The 16,940-nt window shown below is 38.0% G+C and overlaps 1 protein-coding gene across 2 annotated transcripts; it reads left to right on the top strand.

Annotated features, from left to right (window-relative positions):
- The first annotated feature begins 421 nt into the window (after positions 1 to 421).
- On the top strand, positions 422 to 7,120 carry ZFP42 (ZFP42 zinc finger protein). 2 transcript variants are annotated; one of them, XM_027599281.1, is made up of 3 exons: positions 422 to 521; positions 2,357 to 2,432; positions 5,461 to 7,120. In XM_027599281.1, the coding sequence occupies exon 3, from the start codon at positions 5,574 to 5,576 to the stop codon at positions 6,498 to 6,500; it is 927 nt and encodes a 308-aa protein (XP_027455082.1). In that variant the 5' UTR covers positions 422 to 521; positions 2,357 to 2,432; positions 5,461 to 5,573; the 3' UTR covers positions 6,501 to 7,120. The 2 variants fall into 2 exon arrangements, with proteins under 2 accessions (XP_027455082.1, XP_027455083.1); XM_027599282.1 differs by lacking the exon at positions 2,357 to 2,432 and having other exon boundaries at positions 428 to 521.
- The last annotated feature ends 9,820 nt before the right edge of the window (positions 7,121 to 16,940 follow it).

The raw sequence follows: 16,940 nt of genomic DNA, 5'->3' as shown, positions 1-16,940 counted from the left end.
TCATTTCATTGATAAGTAACTGTTTAAATACGATTATACCTACGTTCATTTGTTCAGCAGACATTTACTGAGTGCCTACTACACGCGAAAGCTAGGTGATTGGGATTCCAAGAGATGTGCCCACGTGGTGAGGGCCGGGGGACTGAGGCGCTGGGGGAGGAGTCAGCCCCGCAGGGTAGGGTCTCCGCTGAAGGTGACCGCCGGTGGCCGGGTCTAGGCGGACCACCCCGACCAGGGCCGAGCAGAGCCACACCCGGCCGCCACTCCCACTGCTACCTGATATCCCTACGGTGAAAGGTTTGGTAGAGCTTTTCCTTCGGAATTCTAACCTAATCAATGCAGCGCTGAAAGGTAGGTGCAGCCTAATTTGAATGTGTCCATCAAAAAGAGGGTGGGTCTAAGTGGCTGAACGTTACGCAGGGTTGATTTCAGCCGCTCTCCGGGCGCGAGTAGCAGTTTCTACTTGGGTCTTTTGAAAACAAGTGGAACGGGAGCTATCAGAGTGCATCTGGGTAGCATGGGTAAGTCTTGTTTCATGGAACTTTGCTTTTTTTCAGATATGGGGGAAAGGGTGTGTATTGAGTTCACTACTTAGAATGTATTTTTATCAAGGGTCCTGTTCAAAAGGTTTTGAAAACCATGGACGAGAAGCGTTTTATCATCCAAGAACCAGGTGGGGAATGGACCTTGGCCAGGAGACTTCTAGTGTTTAGACCGCGTTGACTATAGCTGCCCCGGACCACTGGCCTCAAACTTTTAAAACAGATAAAGGAGAAAAGTAAATACCTTTTCTGGAAAGTAGATACCTGGTTGAAATTTCCTTAAAGTCGCATTCTTTAAATTTTGTTTAAAAAAATTCATATAAATATTGTATTTCACTGCAACAAACGGCTAGATGTTTTGTCTTAAAATGTTTATATTAAAATGTTCACTGTTTTTACAAGTCTTAAAACGTTCACATTATTAAATCAAGAGAGTATACCTGTCTTCCCTTTCTTCCCTCCTCCCAATTACCTCTGCAAGTGACGCTACCACCCGCCCTGTTACTGCAGCAAAAAACCTAGACCACTTACTCATTATTGATTTCTGTTTGCCTTACTCCCTTTATCCAATCCTCCAGAAAGTTTAGAAGGTTCTGTTTTCCCTGTCTCCCGCCATTTCATCTCCGCTACCAACACCTGCTCCAAACCAACTGCACTCTTTGTGGATTGCTAAATAGCCCAAGGGATTTTTCTGCTTTCACCTTGCCTCCTGAGGTCTATTCTCCACACACCAGCCTGAGTAATCATTTTAACCTCAGCCAGAACAGGCTTTATCTGGTTTGAAAGAAACTCCTGTAATGGCTCCCCCTGGTTTGTGAAAGAAATGCAAATGGCTCCCCTGGTTCACAGGATTCTGCAAGGTCCTCAACCTTATCACAGACCACTCTGTGCCAGCCACTGTGTGCCATAAACATGGCTCCCTTTGTCCTCCAGCATGTTAATTCCTTTGTACGCCCTGCTGTGGCCTAGAACACTCTTCTCTCATCTCTTTCCACTGGCTGATACTTTTCTTTTTCAGGTCTCGACCTAATGCCCTCTGCTTGGAGGCCATTCCAGACATTCTTTCTCAAGATGGCCTCCCCCATTTCCTTTCCCTCTCACACCCTAATTGCTTTTATTTCATAGCATTTTTTTCAACCTTAAATTATTTTATTTACCATTTTACAAACACCGTTTATTTGCATTTATATCACACAGATAAAAGCTCTTATGAAAACCAGGAACTTCGTATCTTTTTAGTGCTCTAGGGTCAGCACCTAGAACAGTGTTTGCTACTAAATATTTGTCAAATGACTAAGTAAATGATGCACCCTTGGAGTACCTCTATCCCAGTTTGAGCAATATAAAATTATATTACTCTCATACCATTATGTATTTATCATCCAGATTTTCTCTTAACACCGTGTTCACCCAGTACGTTTTCCAAGTAGTTCTATCCACCAAGGGAGAATGTATTTGTCGTATAAACAGGATTTTTCCCATTATAAATTAATAAATTACTATTTCAATTTTATACATCATTCTCACAAACTTTAATATTGTGCGAGAAATGGTATAATGCTCAGAGATCTGGCAAATAAGAATCTAGCTTAGAAAAGTAAGGGCTACATAAGTTCATAAAGAATATACCTCTTTCAACCCTGATCTCATAAGATCAGGTAACATCTTGGCACCACTGATAAACCAACTTTTTGAAACTTCTACACTGTTTTCAAAGTCCCACATAATTTTGTAGTAAATTAATTTTATACGTTTGCTAAATCAGTATCACCAGTATGATTATTAATGCATAATTCATCAATTCATTTCATTAGACAAATGCACTAAGTCCTGGGACATGTGACTAAAACAGAAGAGAACCTTGCCCTAGCAGAGCTTACAGTCTAGTAGGTAAGTCAAACCTTAAGAAAACAATACCAGAGACTGTTCAGTATAAAATAGGAAGCTATGGAAACACTGAGCTTGGGGACCTAACTGAGCTGGAAGGTAGCCTGAGGAAGTGACGTTTAGGGAGAGATCAGAAATATGGATGAGAAATAAGCCTCTCTGGTGTGTGTGTGTGTGTGTGTGTGTGTGTGTGTGTGTGTGTGTATGTATGCACTCATGTGCACACACTAATAAGGGAAGGAGGAATGAGGGTTGGGTAGTATTTTATTAAGAGGGAAGAGCGTGGCACTTTATTGGAGGGAGCGTTTACTATGGCTGAAAAATAAGTAGAGATGGAGATAATAAATTTGGAGAGAAAAGCTAGAATCAAATTGCAGTTATTTTAAAAGGAGTGGGGGGGTTTGTATTGTCCTACTCAGACTTTAGAGTGATTGCTAGTGATTTTGCTCCAAAGAGGCTATATTCATTAATTTTTTTAAAAAAGTCAAGAATTACTTTTAGCTAGGAGAACAAGATTTTGTTAGGCAAATTTCCTGAATATAGTCTCCTGGCTTATCTTACTTTTTTAAAAGAAAGAATAAATAATAACACTTGTACCATTTAACATTACATATATACTGCTTGAAAATACATGTGGTTTTTTTGTTTGTTTGTTTGTTTTTAGAGAGAGTGTGAGTTGGGGGAGGGAGGGAATCTTAAGCAGACTCCACACTGAGCATTCTGAGCCCCACATGGGGCTTGATCTCATGACCCTCAGATGAAGACCTAAGCCAAAATCAAGAGTCAGAGACTCAACTGACTGAGCCACCCAGATGCCCCATACAGCTTGAAAATATTTAAGTAGCCACACTTAAAAATATCTCAAAAGGATCCTGCCATTTACTTTTTTTGGGGAAAAAAAAAATACATGGAACAAAACAAACCATGCTTTTCAGTTGCTAAGGAAAGAGTATATTTTAAGTTTTTTCTTAAATGTTTGTGTATATATAATATAAAAATATTATATATTATATATACAGATGTTTAAGAAGAAATTCAAAACTCTTCCCTTAGCAATTTATATATATAAAATAGTTATGTATTGTATATAAATATATAATTTATTTATAATTTATGTATTTTAAAACTAGAATTTACATAAAACATTATTTATTTATATATTATATATTTATATATATAAATGTTTAAGAAGGCATTTCAAACCCTCCCCATAGCAATTGAAAAACATGTTTTGTTTTGATGCTGTGTATGTTTTTGCCAAAAGTAAACAGCATGATTCTTTTGAGGTGGTATTTTTTTTTAAATGTAGTTATTTCAAAATATTTTCAAGTTGTTATTTTTTCTCTCCACTACTTTCACATTTACTCTTTTTTTTTTTTAAGATTATCTTACTTATTTGACAGAGACACACAGCGAGAGAGGGAACACAAGCAGGGGGAGTGGGAGAGGGAGAAGCAGGCTCCCCGCTGAGCAGGGAGCCCGATGCGGGGCTCGATCCCAGGACCCTGGGACCATGACCTGAGCCGAAGGCAGACGCTTAACAACTGAGTCACGCAGGAGCCCCCACATTTACTCCTTTTTAAAAAGGATTTATTTCTGTTCCTTCAGCAGGACATCAGGACAATAAAATTAAGAGATCTTCTATAAGGCACACAATCGTAACATTAAGCAAAAGGCTCCTAGATTATAACATATTCATGGTGTAACTTTTATAATGTTGCTTTTAGATTTTTAAGAAAAAGAAAAGTGTTCAAGGCCGAACTCCCCTGTGCATGGAAATGCATGGATTTCATGTGTCTTTTTTTTTTTTTCTCTGAATCTCTATTTTCTGCAGAAATAGAAACCACACATGGGTCAGATCCAGCATCTGCTTATTTTATTGGAACACAGCTCCTCCTCTATGAATCAGCGATGGCTGCTTCCGTGCAACAGAAGCAGAGTTGAACAGTTATGGCATAGATCATGGGGGCCACAAAGCTTAAATCTGGCTCTTTATTAAATTAAAAAAAAAAAAGCTGCCCTTGGTCTAGAATAGTATCTGGCATATCCCAGGACCCAACATATACTTAAAGAATGAATACAAAGGTAAAATAACACTAGTTCATGTAAGCATTCAGCATTAGCTCTGTGCCATGATCTGTGCAAAGTACTTTATATACATTATTTCATTTGAATTTCACAACAGTGTTCACCATAGGCAACCCTCACTTCAAGTTTTTAGTCAGCTGCTGCCTCCACAGTCAAGGCCTGCGTGAGCTCCCAATTTAAAATCGTGAATTCCTTTCTGCCAGCCCCTTTGCTTATTCTCTACGCTTTACCTTTTTTGTTTTGTTTTCAATTTTTAAGACTATCTTTAATTTAGGTTTCATAGATGGGGAAGTTTGTTACATGAAGTTAGTCAAGTAACAATGAGTTCGGGCTGAGTAAGGGAAACTGAAGAGAAAGTTTGATTATAAGTATGATTTCAAAATGAGGAAAATTAGAATTAATGCTTTTGTTGTTGCCTTCTGCTTTGAAGTGTAAGGTCCATCCTCCATCCTTACAAAACTATAGGCAAGAATTTGCGGCATCTTACATTGGGCTTTTTTTTTTTTCCTTAAATTTTGTTAGTTAACATAGTGTATTATTGGTTTCTGGAGTAGAATTCATACAACACCCAGTGTAGCAGTTTACCTTTTTAAGGTGTGGCATGTAATACTTCGTGTGTTCAGGAGAACGTATACTCCAGGAGGCATAGATTTTTTTTCTGTGTCCACTTACTGATTGAACTCAACCCATGAGTAGCCTAAAGTAGGGCTAGCACATAGTGAGTGCCAATAACATGAGGTGGTCAGTTGGAGAGGTCAGATAATTTGTGGGGATACCCACATGACCTACATCCTATGTCACAGTTCACAGTTCATTCTTTTTCTTGGGTTTGTCAGAGAAGAAGCAAATGCAACCATTTTGTCACTGAAAAGTGAATTTGAGGCCATTTTCTTAGGTCATTTTCTGACAGTGGTTCTAAAGTTGGACTATATTTTATCTAAAGGTTACTATCTCAAAGGAGGTGTTTGCTGAAGACAGCTTACTCAGATCACTGTCACTTGGAAGTGGTTGATATATCCTGGTGCAAATATTCAAGGAAGAAGCAGGCAGGACGCTATGGCCCAGCAACTGAAGAAGAGGGCAAAGACTTGTGGCCAGAAAGGCCTGGGTAGAAGAGCCTTCAGGAGGGAGAAGCCAAGGCCATCCAAGACACAGCCAGTCCAGAAGGAACTTCTCGACACCACATGGGCCTTAGAAGATGAAGGTGTGTTCTTTGAGACGAGCCACCTGGTTGTTAGAGAAGACTCTTTCTCTGACTGTTACATAGAATGCATAATTAGAGGTGAGTTTTCTGAACCCATTCTGGAAGAAGACTCGTCCCTTGACTACCTCGAAGAAGGATCAGAGCAAGAGCTTTCTCAACACGTTCTTACAGCAAGCTCGCTTCTGGAAAAATCCTTGAAATGCACGCAGAAAGGGGCAACACAAGAACTTCCTCAACAGATTGTTAGAGAGAATTCACAGCTTGAGTATTCTGAGTGTGTAATACGCAAGAAGCTTCCTCCTGGAGGAATACCCAGCATTGACTTACCAGATCCTAAACAGTCTGCAGAATTTGCGAGAAAGAAGCCAACAAAAGATAAGGAATATGAGGCTCCAGAAAGAATTGTTTGTCCTCACAGTGGATGCCCAAGAAAGTTGAAGAATAGAGCTTCCCTGAGAAAGCATCTCCTCGTCCATGGTCCTCGAGATCACGTATGTGCAGAATGTGGGAAAGCATTCAATGAGAATGCAAAACTAAAAAGACATTTTCTGGTTCATACTGGAGAGAAGCCATTTCAGTGCACTTTTGAAGGGTGCGGAAAACGCTTTTCCCTGGACTACAATTTGCGCACACACGTCCGCATCCACACTGGGGAGAAACGTTTTGTGTGCCCCTTTGAAAGCTGTCACAGGAGGTTTATTCAGTCAAATAACCTGAAGGTTCACATCTTAACTCATTCAAAGACCAACAAAATGAAAGAGAAGATGGAAGGAAAGTAATCCTTTAACAGGATAAGCATATTAACAAAAGAGTGATTTGGGGACAAATGTACCTTATCATCGTCTGCAGGAAAGAGCTTTTTAAAGCAATTGCAACCCTACATGGCATATTTTTGTTTTAATGTACTACGGTGCTCCAGTAGTTTGACACCATTTTAGAACGCTGTATAGAATTAACAGTGTGTTTCCAACAAGGTCAGTAATGAATTTACTTCAAAAGCACAATCCTTAATACATTATGAACTGGATTACTGGATATGGGACTTATTTTCACATGCTGTAAATATGAAATTAACATTGTTTTTAAAGTCTGTAGTTTCCAACTGTCTAGCTTTTGCCTTTTAGGAATAAACTTCATGCAACGTGTGTGAATCCTAGAGAAGGAAAATTTTGCAGTAGATTGTCAGTAAGTGAATGAGTAGTTAAACATGTTTAAAAGTTTGATGTATTTTTAATCCTTTTTTTATCATTGTAGAAAACTATTGAAATCATATAGCTAAATTTGAATGGTTATCTGATAGTGTCAATTCATTGGAATCATTTTAGATATTTTAAAAGGAAATAAAAACCCAGAGATATGCTGAATCTGGATTTAAAAAATCAAAGAGGTGTGTATTGAAAGGCAGTACCATTTATTTGTCTTTGAAACTAATAAAACATTGCAAAGATTAATATTTCAGTATTGGTGGGGGGGTGGGGGGAGAAGTCCAAAACCAAGGTGTTGGTAGGGTTAGCTCCTTTTCGGTGTCATGAAGGAAGGATCTATACCTGGCTTCACTCCTTGGTTTGTAGATGATCACCTTCATGTTTACATGGTTGTTTTCCCTTATGTGCTCATCTCCTTGGCTCTGCATGTCCATGTCCCCAGATGCCCTCTTACCAAGATACCAGTCATACTGATTAGAACCCCTCCTAATAACCTCATTTTAACTTGACCACCTCCATAAAGACCCCATCTCTAAATAAGGCTACATTCTGGGGTATTAGGGCTAGGATTTTGACACAAATGTTGGGTACACAGTTCAACCTGTAATGTGCATTTCCTTAGACCAAATAATTTCATTTCTGGAATTGTATTCTACAGAAGCATTTGCACGGATGTACAGAGATATTTGTTCAAGGATATTAAGCACATTTTTAATAGTATTAATTTCGTATCTTAAATGTCCGTTAAAAGGCAACAGGTTGCATAAATCATGATACCAATATTCATTCAGTAGAAAGTACGCAAATATCCTTAAAGGAACCCTGACTGTAAAGGGAAGGAAATAGGGCCACAGCCAGAGGAAAGCCACAGAGTAGGAGAGGGTTTGTTGTTAATAGATATTAAAATTAATAAAATAGATACTCTGGGACAGAATCTGGGATATCTACATGCTGTGGAAGAAAGTTCAGAGAAAGTGGTTAAATATTCTGGATGAGAGGGAGGAATTGTTTTGTCCAGAGGTAGCTGATAAGAAAACTATAGCTTCAATATAGGGATTAACTGAATCCTTGAATGAAATAATCTTAATGATGTGCAGAATATATGCAGCTATCAAACTTGGAATGTACCCCCCACATTAATATTATAAATACCCAGTAGTTAACAAACCATATTTGATGTTAAGATTTAAGACCCCCTTGGAAGTAATGATAGTATGTACCATAAATTTAACAGCTTTTCAAAAAAAAAAATAACAAAACAGTATATAAGCAGATAAACTTTAAGATTAATTTTGATTTGAGAAATGCCAAAATGTACAATCACATGACTTCAAAGCAGTTAAAAATGAAGGGCTTATATTTTCACCTCATTGAGCAAACTGTTAGTATGGAATATTACAGGAACTTAATTTTTTATTTATAATATATTTGGTATGACATTTATACCATTTCTGTAGGAATGTGGGTCCTGAGTTTCTAGGTCAAAAGGAACATTGGATATATAATCCATTCATAAATTTGGAATTTCCTCTAAATCAAACACCTGAGTATAGAATTTAGGATGGGAATTTGGTATTGATCAAGGTGATGGAGCATATGTTTTGGTTTTTGCTTTAACATTAATGTGTTTGATTTGGTCCTCTGGATTTCTACCTCAAGAGGACAGAATCTCTATAGGCTAAGCAAAAAGGCAGGATTAAATAGGGAGCAGTCAAAACTAAAGTCTATGGTGGGGTTTAGGCAGCAAGCTCTTGAGACCTGGGACTCAGGGCATCAAGAGGGATCAAGATCGACTTCCCCTTTGTAGAGGCTGGTCTACTTCTTTAGATTACTCCTTCTTGAGCTGAGGGGCCCAAAGCTCAGTATTTACAACCCTAAAGCTTAAATGTACAAGAAATACCAATTTGAGAAAGTGTGTATCTGGATTCCAAGGCTTAGTTAAATTCTGATTTGGGAATAGGATGCTCCTTGGCTAGCCTTCTAGCTGTTTGTTTCGTTTCCCAAAGAAGACCCCTCAAACTGCTACGAATGTAAAAGGAAGAAGGCATGTGGATGAAAAATTGAAAAAGGAACAGAAAGGGAAATTAGCTAATGCAGATAAGTTGTCTAAAATCTTAATAATGTTAATGTTTTGGAAAGGAAAGGATACACTTTTCTACATTTGTATTCTAAGAATGAACACAAGATGTGTGAATACATATCCAGAGAAAACTGAAAAAGGAAATCAATCCATCTAGATTCTCAGATCTTCACGGCTCCAGGTACCAGCATGTTGCAAACCCCAAATCCTGATAAATGAACAAATACTTTTCTGTTTTCATGCTGGTATTTGGATTCATGGCCCATATCATTTTTTTTTTCTTTTTTATAGCCAAACATTAATAGTCAGAAGGTAACACCAGAGAAGTGGCTTTCCACGGAAAAATGAAAATCTTAAAGCCCATCACTTTCTTGGTATCTCCAACACATAGGTCATAGTTAGTTGGCACTTAGTAAATGACAGAATGAATAAATGTAAAAATATAGCTTAATATGCTTTCTAAAAAACGAGTTATGAAGTTCTTAAAATTATATATAATTTAAAAACAGCTAATTACTTCCCTTTATATAAAATCTCCTGGTTAACTGCGAAGGAAGGTGTACAACTTCACTAAAGTATTTATTTGCTCATCCATGCATATATCAACTCTTAACTCCAAAAGCAATTACCACTAAAAATTGTTATATTATTTGATCATTTTTATTAAAAGTGGTAATTATCTTAAGTCTCACTTTTTTCCCTGTCCTTCTCCAAAAGGGGCAGGAGAGTGAGGGTCTGTTCATGTCCTAACATCTTGGATAATGAAGCACTAACCTGCATTGAGAATTTTATCTACCAAGACTATGATTAATTAACAGTGTGTTGAGACATTCCTACTTTGGTTTCTTTTACCTCATTCTCTGATAAGTATACGGATCTCCCAAACAGTCATATTTGATTTCTTTATTTCACCTTAGCTACCATATACATTAGCGGACACAGGATTTCTATCATATTCTATCTAAAAAATAATTTTATACAAAAGCAATTGGACAGATTCTTTTCTGTGGAATATGCATGTGCAGAAATCTGTGTGTGCTTACGTTTTAATTACCTCATGCACTAGCTCTGAATAAATTGCATGATTACATCCTACACTGGACACAGAACAGTGCAAGATAAATTAAAAAGCCATTATATTTGCAACTCTGAGCAAGAGACTATAATTAAAAGGCAATTGGATGAAATTAGCTTTGAGAGTACAAGAGTTTAAGTAGGATTTGGTAAATGAACATTAATGGTTAACATGTGGTTTTTATTATGTCTTTCGCTGCTTCTCTCTGTGACCCAGGGTTGAATCTCTTAGATTTCAGGGGACCAGACATGTGAAAACACCTGTACAAAGCTATGCTTTACCATGTGGCTAAAGTTATATCCATAAAAGAAGCCAACATAACTTTTGTGACTTCAGTAAATCAAAGGTATTAGGTAAGCTAGAATGATACCCTGGGCATTAATAAACTATTTTTAATGCTCCTAAGATCTCAGGTATGTGTCATAAAAGCACAGTTCACACTTCCTGCAGCTCAAAATGTTGGTCAGAAAATACACATGTACAAATCAAAGAAGAGATAAAACTTCAAAGCATTTTGATTATTGTGACCATTAAATAAAATTAAAGTTACATACAATATATGTAATAACCACTTCACCTTTATCTAAGGCAACCAAAACATTTGCAAACTACTGAGGCTTCAGCCTGGTACTGATATTTCCATGTATGGGAGGGGAGGTGGAAATCTTTGTGTTTATCAGGTGTATATGCCTGATAGATCTTCAACTTAGGGCAGATTAAAGATGGCTGCAAATTCTTCTCCCTGTTCCTCCCGTTGAGAGTTGGAGTCTATTTCCCCTCCCTTTGAGTTTCTGCTGGTCTGTGAATGCCTCGATCAACAGAGTTAGGTGTAAAGGGTGCTATAATAGCTATGCCAATGTCAGGCCAGCTTTTAAGAGGCCTGGCAGCTACTGCCCTACTCTCTAGTAACTAACTGCCATTATAACTACCCTAAGACCACCATCCTAGGCAAAATCCAAGCCACATGTGGAGGCCTGTAAGATGAGACCTTGCGAGAACAAGGCCAAGCAGTAGTGAGGGGCCATCTTGCAGGATCAGCCAGCCCGTCACCCCAAGTGACACCAAATGAACTGTAGGCAAACTACCTGGATAGTCCTTTTCCAACTTTCTGACCTACAAAATGATGAACAAGGGGCACCTGGGTGGCTCAGTCGTTAAGCGTCTGCCTTCGGCTCAGGTCATGATCCCAGGGTCCTGGGATGGAGTCCCCGCTTCTCCCTCTCCCACTCCCCCTGTTTGTGCTCTCTCTGTCTCTGACAAATAAGTAAATAGAATCTTAAACCAAAATGATGAACAAAATAAAATGGTTGTTTACATGGTAACTATAGCTGATAACACTGTATTATATATAGTTGAAATCTGCTGGGAGTAGAACTTAGCATACATATAGTGAGAACATGTGAGGTGACAGATGTATTAGCTAGATGGGAGGAGTCCTTTAACAATGTATATTTATATCAAACACAGTGTACACTTTAAATATCTTAAATTTTCTCTGCCAATTATACGTCAATAAAGCTGAAAAGATGACTGTTTTAAGTCACTTGAATTTTGGGTTTTGTTCATTATGCAGTAAGAGATATAAACACTTCAGATTTGTTACTTGGCTTTATAGTCTCCACTCTGCATTTGTGTAATGAGTGTTGTGTGTGTGCATGTGTTTATATATACATACATACCTATATACATAGATCTTACCGTATAATTAGTTTATGCCTAAGTTCAAAAGGAATTTACATATTTTCAAATTTATGTACTAGATTTAATTTCAGTAAGTCGTAACAGCGAGGTAGGTAGTGAGTTCCTTGTTCCTAGACCAATAGAAACTGATCTATTTGGTTGGATATTTAAGGAAACTACAGCTGCCTTTAATAAAACTAAAACTCAGTTTCTCTAAGGGTGATGGAGGGACAGTCTCCCCTTGGGAGGAAGTTTCTCTTGACCAGCAGTTAATGTCTTCCTGGGTAGGAAGACATAATTATTACAGCCACCACCACTGTCCTTAAAGGGCCATACTCTGTTTTGACACTGACCCAAGCATGAGCGCACAACTCTTCCTTTATTCATTTTCAGTGAAAATGAGATGAGCCTGGACATTTAAAAATCCCATTAGAGGCAAGAGGAAAACACAATACAGCTTGCTTTCTCAGGTCACAGGCTTAAGAGATATCCACCTGTTTGGTTGGGATCCAGAGTTAAGGGAAAAGCTCCAGTGATTAATTTTCACCTGAGACCTGGTTTTGGTTTCTGACTGAGGACCCACTTTCCTTGCTTACTAACCTCAGTATGTCTAGATGGAGTATTTAAATAGGGGGACCCCTAAAGTTATCCCATACAGAGATATAGGATGGACACACAAAAGAAGATCTTGTAGAAATGGGCGAGGAACAAATTTTGAAGGCGTTATAAAACCATCTTTAAAAGTTAGAATTTTGTCTTAGAGTAAGTAAAGAAAGCATTGAAGGAAATAAGTAAGTGATATGATCAAATTTGCTTTTTAGAAAAACCATTTGGGATTCAGGGTAAAAGATGGACTGGGGAGTAGAAAAACAGGCAGCTGTTGTAATAATCCACAGGAGATAAGACATGTCTTATTGGACTTTATATTTCCAGCACAGGCATAGTACACCATAAATGATTAATGGATGTTTGAATGCATGCTTGACTTGACATAACTAAAAGTATTTCCAAGCAGTAGTAAAAATAGAAAAGTGACAGATGCACTAAACATCACTGACACACACAATCAAAAGACAGTCCAATTAAAAAAAAATGAGCATAGGGCTTGAATAGACATTTCTTCAGAGAAGATCTATAAATGGCCAATAAGCTCACATAAAGTTAATGCTCCACCTCAGTCACTAGGGAAATGCAAATCAAAACCACCATCATACCACTCCACACTCACTAGAATGGCTATAAAAAACAACAACAAAAAATAGAAGTGTTGGCCAGAAAGTGGAGAAATCTGAACCTTCATTCACTTTGGGTGGGAATGTAAAATGGTGCAGTCGCTTTGGAAAACACTTCCGTAGTTCTTCAAAATGCCAAGCATGATTATTATATGACTCAGCAAGTTCACTCCTAGAGAGATGTAAAACTCTGTTCACACCAAAATTTGTATATGAATGCTCATAATGGCATAATTCATAATAGCCAAAAAAATGGAAATAAGCCAAATGCCCTCCAACTGATAAGTGGATAAACAAAATTTGGTATATCCATACAATGGCTTGTTATGTCAGCCATAAAAAGGAACGTGTTACAACATGGATGAGCCTTTAAGACATGGTAAGTTAAGCCAGACACAAAAATCCCTATATTGTAGGATTCCATTTACTTTGAAACGTCTGGAATAGACAAACCCAAAGAAATTCAAAGTAGATTAGTGGTTGCCAAGGTCTAGGACATGGAGAGAATGACAGTGACCACTAATCGCTTATTTTTGGTGTGATAAAAAGTGTTTCTGATTACTGTAGAACTGTGAATGCACTAAAAAACACCTGTATACTTTGAAAGAATTTTATGGTATGTGAATTACATCTCAATAAAGCTGTTACTTTAATAATCACTTATGCAAACTCATATTGTCTTATTAACTATTTTACAGACCTTGCATCAAAAGTAATAACTAAGCACATCAAACACTCAGGAGGTTAGGTAGCCAGGGTTAAGAACACAGACGTCCGAATCAGGCAGACTGAGTGGAAATTCAGTTTCATCACATAGAAACTGACTTTGGGCAAATCACGTAACTTCTCTGAACTTCCAGTCATCTGTAAAATAGGAATAATACCTATCAGAGATGTTGTGAAGGTTAAATGAGACAACAGACAAAAAAAGTCCTGAGCTGAAGTGCCTAAGAAAGGAATGTTACATATTATTATTCTGTGTATTATAAATATGACCTCTAGTGGGTGTACTGTGTCAAAACCATGGTCCTGCCCCTTAAGATTCTTTTAATCTCAAGCACATTATAGGTGGTTGATATAAATTATCACATTTGTTTCCTTAATGAGCATGTATTTTTTTTTAAAGTGTGTTGAAGATGAAAATATTTAAGGTCAGCATCTTGAAGTTTCATTTGTTTTCTAAAACTGGAACCCCTGTGACTTACACATTCGAAGGTTTTCCAAGGGCAGCTTTAAAGTGGGTAGATCTGCTATTTACCAAGCCCAGTTCACCTTCTCTCCCTTACACCAGCAAGCCTCCACAGACATTTTCTGTTATTAAAGGAACAAGGCAATTCAGAGACCTTTCCCACAGTAGTACGGCTTCCCTTTGGTTCCCCAGGCAAAGCCACAACAGTGTCTTCAATTAGAATTGATGGCATCCCTCTAGGTCTAGGTTTTCCCCCACGTTTTCCTTACAAATGTTAGCGCTCCTTTATTATCAGGTATTTTTGGATAAAGTGAAAATAACATACAAAGAGTATTCATAGTTTTATGAATTTTTACCAAGTTCTTGATTTTTAGTTTCTTTCTGAGATAATCAGTGGGGGTGGGACTCAGTGTTCCCCTTGTCCTAATCTGCATTAGTGGAGACCTTCAAGATAGCCCTTCTGCCTGGTCTATAGATGTAATTCAGGTCCATCAAGAGGTGTTTTGCAGTGTTAGGAAAATACACTGTCTCTTTGAGGACCTCTAGCCTGGATAATATTTGAGACCACTAGGTACATCCGTTACAAGTGGGGTCTGAGACCCACGAAATACTCTTGAGTGCTATAACTAGTGACATGTGAATGACAAGATAGCAAGATGAAAATTCAAAGAGTTCTACTTCTAGAATATAATTCTAAGGCCTTTTTAGTTCTGAAAGTCTGTTCTAGTCTAATGGTGTTGACATATAATAAATGAGTCATGTTAAGATAATACAGTAAAAGGTAAGAAAGAGATAAATTACTGTTTTATTGTTACTATTGCTTTATTAGTACTAATGACTTAGGGACACAATTGCAAAAACCGTGGCCTTGGCTTTGGAGGAAATTATAGGTGTCTATTTTAGAGTGGTTTAAATAATAAAGATATACATTCACATTTGCGAGTGCTTTGAAAATGAAAGGTGCAGTGTGAGCATAAAATGGCATGTTGTGTGAGCACAAAACGCCATGTAAAATGGAACTGAATGTGTCTGTGCCAAAATCCATAGTTGAAGACTGAACCTCTAGTACCTCAGAATATGAGATAAAGCTTTTACAATGTGGTTCAGGTAAAATGAGGTGGTTAGGATGGGCCCTGATTCAATCGGACTGGTGTCTTTATAAGAAGAGAAAATTTGGACACACAGAAGAGACACCAAGGATGCGTGCCTACTGAGGAAAGGCCTTGTGAGGACACAGCGGGAAGGCAGCTATCTAAAGGCCAAGAGAGACCTCAGGAAAAAAAAAACAAAAAAACAAAAACAACGAACCTGCTGACACCTTGATCTTGGACTTCAGGCCTACAGAATATGAGAAAATAAATGTCTGTTGTTTAAGCCACCCAATCTGTGGCATGTTATTATGGCAACTCGAGCAGATTACACAGGCCACTTTGCAGAAGTGGGCTCAGAGGAAAGAGTAAGAGCGAAGGCACGGAGGCACGGAACAGCATTGCACAGGCAGGAGCAAATGCTGGGCAAGAACTTCAAGAGAATAGACTGGAGGCGCGCACAGGCGCCTTGGGCTAAAGCGATCTTCTGCCATGCTGAGGAGCTTTAAATTCTCACATGTAGAAACGTAGGCCATTGAAGGGAGAGTTCTAGGTCACTTGGGGTTTTTTGTTTTGTTTTGTTTTAATTGCTACTGTTTTAAGAACTGAGATCTTTTCGAGAAAGGTAGCAAAGTATAAAGCATAAATAAAAGATAAATACACTAAAAATTTTACCACCTAGAAGGAACCCACGGGTGAATATGTTCCTTAAAAGTCAATGAGTTTACTCAGAAGAGCAATACATTCAGATCTGCATGTTATAACTAACACTCTTGTGTGACCTGTGGATGTGAGCATCTGTGAAGCAGGGGAGAATAGCCTGAGAAGACAGGTCTGTTTGGAAGAGGTCTGGAAAGCCTGAGAAAAGGCAGCTACTGTAGGGATAAAGAGGAGGAGACGAGTAAGGTAATACGTAGGTGAAATTATCAGGCCATGGTGCTCCATGAGGGGAGGAAGAAGCGTCTAGAATGGCCTCTAGGGTTTCCAGCTTGGAAGAGTGGGTAGGTTGTGATACCAGGAAGGGGCATGGAAGCTAGAAATGCAGGAGGAAGAGCAAGGAGAAACTATGTGATATGTTCAGTTGAAGATGAGACTCACTGTGTGTGTTGGGATAAAAACAAAAATCACTGTGAAAAGTGAACTTACTCAAATTTGACTGGGGAAGCTAAGAATTCACATTCCACAATTTTATGGATTTCTTAAGATGGTTCAACTCTGTGTTGCAAAATAAGTAAATCAGAGAGGATAAACAGTATTTTAACAGGTTAAATGTGAGATAGTTTCAACGCACTAGATTGACTCTTAAGTCTATGTCAAACTTGAAACAGATAAAATCAAAATCAAAACAGAGCAAAGCCATTTACTCTCTAGCAAATATTTATTTGCACAGAAGACAGGTATACTCAAGAATGTCCAGCCAATCTTTAAAATGATTAGGAATTCAAAGACCTATCTAGAAATTTCTCTAGTCAAAGAAATAACCATAGTTGTAAAATAGCTGACAAGCCATTTACTAAAACAGTAGGCGACTAATGCTTCTCCTTGTTTCAAGGTTATATTATAAATCAACCGAGAGGGGCAAAAACCTTGTAAGAGACCTGTAGGAGGATGAGCAGAAGAACAATTTAAACTATTAAAAAAAAAAAAGTCCTAAAGTGCATATCTTACTT

Source organism: Zalophus californianus, chromosome 2 (genome assembly GCF_009762305.2).
Source record: "Zalophus californianus isolate mZalCal1 chromosome 2, mZalCal1.pri.v2, whole genome shotgun sequence".
NCBI lineage: Eukaryota > Metazoa > Chordata > Mammalia > Carnivora > Otariidae > Zalophus > Zalophus californianus.
This window is presented reverse-complemented; position numbering and strand designations above follow the sequence as displayed.

What these genes read in the sequence shown, in the direction of transcription:
- ZFP42 (XM_027599281.1), top strand. Translation starts at nt 5,574, where the DNA reads ATGGCCCAGCAACTGAAGAAGAGGGCAAAGACTTGTGGCCAGAAAGGC.